The 6,534-nt window shown below is 53.9% G+C and overlaps 1 protein-coding gene across 1 annotated transcript; it reads right to left on the reverse strand.

Annotated features, from left to right (window-relative positions):
• Nucleotides 1-2,302: 2,302 nt before the first annotated feature.
• On the reverse strand, nucleotides 2,303-4,368 carry A4GALT (alpha 1,4-galactosyltransferase (P blood group)). Its single transcript, XM_060189094.1, has 2 exons — nucleotides 4,261-4,368; nucleotides 2,303-4,068 (listed from the first exon to the last, which is right to left on the reverse strand). The coding sequence occupies exons 1-2, from the start codon at nucleotides 4,301-4,303 to the stop codon at nucleotides 2,963-2,965; spliced, it is 1,149 nt and encodes a 382-aa protein (XP_060045077.1). The 5' UTR covers nucleotides 4,304-4,368; the 3' UTR covers nucleotides 2,303-2,962.
• Between the last annotated feature and the right edge of the window lie 2,166 nt (nucleotides 4,369-6,534).

A 6,534-nucleotide genomic window follows, 5' to 3' on the forward strand; every position in this document is an offset into this window, starting at 1 on the left:
CTCTCAACTTACATTGAAAATGGATTCCAGAAGAATTTAAAGACGGGTGCTGTCTTTGTTGATCTCACAGCAGCCTATGACACGGTCTGGCACCGTGGTCTCCTAGTCAAGATCTCAAGATGCCTGCCTCCATGGGTGGCCAACACTATATCGTTTCTTCTCCAAAACAGAAGATTCCGGGTGCATCTGGGTGACAAGTCTAGCAGATGGAGACTTGTCTCAAGTGGCATCCCCCAGGGCTCTGTTCTGGCTCCTACGCTATTTAATATTTACATCAATGACCTCCCAGAAACTTCTTCAAGGAAGTTCATCTATGCCGATGACATCTTCTGTGCAACTCAGGCATCCAAGTTCGACATCCTCGAGGAAACACTCACGAAAGACATGTCTCTGATATCTGATTACTGTAAAAAATGGCGACTAATCCCTAGCACTGCAAAAACGGTATCATCTGTTTTCCATCTACACCATGCCTCGGCCTCGCGTGAGCTTAATGTGCAGCTTGGCGGTATGAGAATCTGGCATGAAGCCCAGCCAGTCTATCTTGGCGTTACTCTTGATGGCACTCTGTCATTTCACGAACATCTCATAAAAACTGCAGCAAAGGTGGGCGCGAGGAATAACATCATTGCAAGACTGGCCAGCTCCTCATGGGGTGCGAGCGCTTCCACACTACAATCATCATCTCTGGCATTATGCTATTCCACTGCAGAATACTGTGCCCCAGTATGGTTCTGTAGCCCCCATGTCCACTTGGTCAATTCCAAATTATATTCCTCCATGAGGATAATTTCTGGAACCGTCCGTTCCACCCCGGTTCCATGGCTGCCAGTTCTTAGCAACATCGCCCCACCAGATATTCATCGGGATGCGGCATCATCTAAGTTCATTTCCCACGTCTACGCTCGACCAGACCTGCCAATATACGCGGATATCTTCGCCCACCCTGTCCAACGCTTGACGTCTCGTCACCCAATCTGGTCCCCTACGCCTACACTGAACTTCTCTGTTCCAGACTCTTGGAAACAGAGTTGGCAGTCAGCTGAGGTAAAGAACAAACACCTCATCACAGATCCCTGCAAGTGTCAACCCGGCTTTGACCTAGCACGTTATGATTGGGTCCTCCTCAATCGCTATCGAACAGGCCATGGTCGGTGCGCCGCTATGTTCCACCGCTGGGGAGCCAGAGACGACCCGAATTGCCCCTGCGGCTCCAGACAGACTATGACCCACATAGTCAATGACTGCCACCTCTCCAGATTCAAAGGAGGTCTCAAAACTTTACATCAGGCTCAACCTGATGCTGTTGCCTGGCTACGAAAGAAGGGCAAACGCTAGAAGAAGAAGATGGTTATGCAAAGAGACTCTCATGCCTGAGGCTCCAAAGTCCCAGGTTCAATCCCCAGCACCACCATAAACCAGAATTTAGCAGTGCTCTGGTAAAAAAAAAAAAAAAAAAAAGAGTAGGGAAGCCTCCAATGGAGGGGATGGGACATGCAAGTCTGGGAGTGGAAACTGTCAAATTGTACCCCTGTTATCTTATAATCTTGTTAATCATTATTAAATTACTAATACAATTTTTTTTTTTTAACCAGAACACTGTTCAGTTCTGGCTTATGGTGGGGTGTGTATGTGTGGGGGGGTTGTTGAACCTGGGATGTTGGAGTCTCAGGCATGAGAGTTTGTTTTGCATAACCATTATGTTATGTACCCTCCGCCCATAAATTAATTTTTTTAAAAAACCAAATCCAGGGAGTCGGGCGGTAGCACAGCAGGCTAAGTGCACGTGCCTCGAAGCACAAGGACCCGAGTAAGGATCCCGATTCGAGCCCCCGGCTCCCCACCTGCAGGGGAGTCACTTCACAAGCGGTGAAGCAGGTCTGCAGGTGTCTTTCTCTCCTTTCTCTGTCTTCCCCTCCTCTCTCCATGTCTCTCTGTCCTATCTAACAACAACGATATCAACAACAACAGCAATAATAACCACAACAACAATAAAAAAAAGAAGGGCAACAAAAGGGAAAATAAGTAAAAATAAACAATAATAAAAATCTAAAAAAAAAAGTAGAGGATACAATCATCTTTCCACTTAAAAAAATAAAAATAAAAAAAACAGATCCAGTCCATGATGGGGTGGGGTGAGTGCAGGGCCCCCATGGTAGACTGTGAGCCTTGAGCAGTGAGGTGGGAACACAGTCTCTCCCCATTCCACCCCTACCCCTGCAGTCACCTGGTCTAGATGAGTTTGTGACCTCCTAGAATGGACAAACAGCCCTCAGCGAGTACACCCGTCAACCACAGGGAATTAGATGCCATTAGCCACCTTTATTGTGTTTATTATTTCCTCATGTCTGTCACTGGCAGGAGCATTATGTTTTCTTTAAAATACTTTTCCTGAGTCAAAAGACTGCTACACCCTGGAGTCCACAGAAGGTACCTGACGCCACCGGCAAATGCAGCTTCTCGGCACAGCAGGGTTGGAGAGGCCTCTGGGAATAACTTCCCACACTAGCCCTGCCAGCCCCTGTCCCCAGCACAGAGGAGGGAGGAGGTGCTCTCCTCTCCCAGGCCCAGGGGCTGGTCTGTACTCCTGTTCTCGCAGACTGCCTCCTCCCCCTACTCCAAGGCTGCTCCCTGTTTCCAGCCCCTCTCCTCTCCATACTCCCCCCCCCAGAAGCCCCAGCCCCACTCTGCCTGGCTGCCCCAGGCTTTTGGGGGGGCATGTCCTTGTCTACAGACCCTGGTGCTCACCAGTCAACCCACGTTGCTTGCTACCTGCACCCCCAGACAGTGGCCAGCTAGGGCACTGTCAGCAGGAGTGGATCTCAGGACCTGCAGCCTAGAATTCCCGACTCCCCCCAGCCTGCCTCTAACTCGGGGGTCCTTCCACCTTCCATTAGGGCAGTGTCAAGAGCCCAGAGCCTATCCCCAGCTGGCCAGGATGGAGGCCCTGGAGGGTGGCTCTTCAAGCCTGGGACAACTTCATGACAGCGTACGTGCTGGGGCAGTAACGCAAGTGCAGCTGGGCCAGCAGCGCCCTGGACGAGGCCCGCAGGTATGTGCCCTGGCTTTTCTTATTCCACACGTGCACGGCATAGGTGGCATTGAGCAGGCTTTGCAGCTCCTCGGGGCCTATGTCCTCAAAGTAGCGCTTCCAGTCCTGCCAGGGCACGGGGTAGAAGGCCTGGGTGGGCAGGGCAGTGACCCCACGGCAGGCGTGGCTCTGGCTCAGGCTGCGGATGGAGCACCACTTCTTGAAGACCCGTGTGAGCAGCTGTGGGCCCTGGTGGCCCCACACCCAGCCATTGTAATGCTCCACGAAGTCCCGCATGCACAGTCCCACAAACTGGTGGCGGCGCTGGAAGGACAGGAAGGCACCGTTGAGGACATAGCGCGACTGGGTGCCCAGGGCGTTGGTGAGGTTGCGCAGGTCCTTGAGCACAATGAAGTCCGTGTCCAGGTAGATGCCCCCGAACTTCCACAGCAGCGCCAGCCGGGCAGCATCTGACAGCACAGGCAGAGGGTAGGGCTCCCAGCGGCCCCGCGCCCCCGCGTGCCAGCCTGCCAGCGGGGTGTCCCAGAATAGCTCCTCCAGGTCCAGTGGAAGCACCTGCACGTTGGGGAAGCAGCCCAGCAGTGAGAGGCCCAGGTGGTGGGGCAGTGAGGCATTGTCTGGGGGCAGCCCCTTCATCAACACCACCACCCGGGACTCGGGGTGCGCCCTGGCTGCTGACTCCACTGAGCAGGTGAACAGGAAGCTGGGGTTGATGCGGTCTGAGGTCTCCAGAAAGAAGATGTCTGGAGGTGGGGGGCCGGGGGATGGTGCGTGGGGTGTCCCTCGGGGACATGGCACATGCAAGGGCAGGGTGGAGCTCAGTCTGTGGCCCCTGGGTTCTCCCACCACATGCCAGTAGATGGCGACAGAGACGAAGAAGGTGAACTTGACGCTGAGGAACAGGGCGCAGACCCACTGCCTCGGGGCACCCCGAAGCAGCCTCAGCAGGCAGTCGGGGGGCCTGGGCATGATCTCCCCCAGATGATGCCAGGAGCCTCCAGTGGGAACTGGCTGGGCTGCAAGAGAAGAGCACATTTTGGGGGGTGGGGGGGGCATCTGCTGGCATCCCTGATCCAAGAAAAATGCTTTGGGTGGGCACCAGCCAGCCAGAGCAAGGCTGGCTTTTGGGGCCCATGGATCCACTGTAAGTGGGAGCCACGGCATGGCCACAGGTGTACGTTGGGCCCCTCTTACTCTCTGGGACTTACCTGGCCACCGGATGTCCGGGTCAGGGTCTGGCACACAAAACATATCTGGCAGCCTGTGACTCAGGCTCCATTCAGCCCATGCACCAGGCCTGGAGCTAGGCAGGAAGGCAGCCTGCCATGCAAAATAGCCTCCAGGACTTTCAGCCTGTGGCCTGGGGCTCAGGCAGCAGCTGACTCTAGGCTTGCATCCAAGCCTGCTCTCAGATGGGAGGGCGGGTGGGATCTGGGTCCTGACGCACTGGGCTCAGATGCTGTGGAGCCTTCTGCACCCCCTACCCTGTCCGCGGATATACTTCGCAGACTCAGGTCTGGTGGGTTAGGAGAAAAGAAGGCTGTTCTCTGTCCCCTTGACTGGTACTGCTGCCCTTGGAGCCTCAGTTGCTCCTGAGAATGCACAGGAGCCCAGCTGTCAACAACATTCCTGGGTACCCTCCACGTGGCGGGGGTTGGGGGAGCACACTGGGAGACAGGCTGGAGCCCCACTCTAGGGGTAAAGCAAGAACCCCATGTCTGCCCTAACCACACCCAAGCTCTCTCAGCCTCGCTCTTCCTACCTGCAGGACAGGAGCACTGGAATCCTTTAAAGGGGGCTTCATCCAGTCATTCTCTCATTCATTCATTCCTGTCCACCACACACATGCCAACTGATCTCAATATTTCGCACTTGTTAACTTATAAATCCTTCTAACACCCTATAGGCTAGCAATTGTCATTCCATCTTAATATTATTATTAAAAGATTTTATTTATTTATTAATGAGAAAGATAGGAGAGAGAGGATGAGTCAGACATCACTCTGGTACATGTGCTGCTAGGGACTGAACTCAGGACCTCATGCTTGAGAGTCCAATGCTTTAGCCACTGTGTCACCTCTCAGACCACACAGATAAGGAAACCATGGCACAGAAGTCCAGTTACTCACACAGCACCCTATGACTGGTAAGAAGCAGGGCAAGGGTTGACCACTGACTTTACAGCCTGTGCTCTCACCACTGCCCTTCCCTTCAAGGAGAACGGCAGTGCTGTGAGTGTGTGACTGTGCCTGGTGGGGGACTCAGAACATAAGGACCTGGCCACTTACCATGAACAGAGCCCACCCTCCACCGCCACCTACCCAGTGCCTCCTAAGTGCCCAGTGCCAATCCAAAGCCCCTGTGACACATCACCTGCTGTAGAGGCCAGGAAACTTGGGCACAGATGAATGGGGGGACTTGGCACAGCCTGAGGGCTGAGTAGCTGGAGCTCATTCTGCCCAGGGGAGCCCAGTCTCATGGCCTGAGGATGCCTGGAGTCTGGGCCTGGGCATGGTACCACAAAGTCACTGACCAGCTTGGCAGGAAGACACACCTCGATTCATAGTTAACCTTCTCCACCAACACAGGAGTCGCCCTGTAAACCCATCTGCAAAAGAGTGAGCTGGGCCCAGGCTCTCTGGGCTAGCTTCCGCCATCCTCCAGTTCAGGGTTTATTAGTTCATTCAGTCTCTCAGTCCCTAAAAGAACATGTCTGGGAGAAAGGAAAGAGCTTAGCCCTACAGGAGTGCAGTTTCAGCATTTGGAAACAGACAAGGGTCACAGACCCAGAGACTGTGAAAGGGGGCCGAGGAGTGTTGCCATGGGGAGTCTGGGACCTAAGCCCTCTCTTTCCAGAGCCTGGACGGAGCTGACTCATCTCTCCTTGGCTCACTCATCCACTCGGAAACCTGTGGGATGCTTTTATAGCCTGGGATGAACTCATCAGCCCCTCCCCCCAGCCCCAGGGCCAAGTGGGAATCCCCCACCAGCTCAGGTTTCCCTCCGTGACTTTCCCAGCCCCCTCTTCCCCTCCCAAACAACAACCCCTCCAGTCACTCCATGGCCTCCTCTGTGTATTTGTACACTTTAACTTTATAATTAGGAGACAGAGGAGGAGAGAGGGAAAGAGGGATAGAAGGAGAATCGGGTGGTAGCACAGCGGATTAAGTGTATATGGCATGAATCACAAGGACTGGCATAAAGGTCCAGGTTCCAGCCCCCAGCTCCCCACCTGCAGGGGAGTCGCTTCACAAGCGGTGAAGCAGGCCTGCATGTGCCTTTCTCTCCCCCTCTTTATAGTCCCCTCCTCTCTCAATTTCTCTCTGTCCTATTAAAAAAAAATTTTTTTTAATGGCCTCCAGAAGCAGTGGATTCGTAGTGCAGGCACGGAGCCCCAGCGATAACCCTGGAGGCCAAAAAAAAAAAAAGAAAGAAAGAAAGCGGGAGAGAGTGGGAGTCGGGCTGTAGCGCAGCGGGTTAAG

The sequence above is a fragment of the Erinaceus europaeus genome, chromosome 4 (genome assembly GCF_950295315.1).
Source record: "Erinaceus europaeus chromosome 4, mEriEur2.1, whole genome shotgun sequence".
Classification (NCBI taxonomy): Eukaryota; Metazoa; Chordata; class Mammalia; order Eulipotyphla; family Erinaceidae; genus Erinaceus; species Erinaceus europaeus.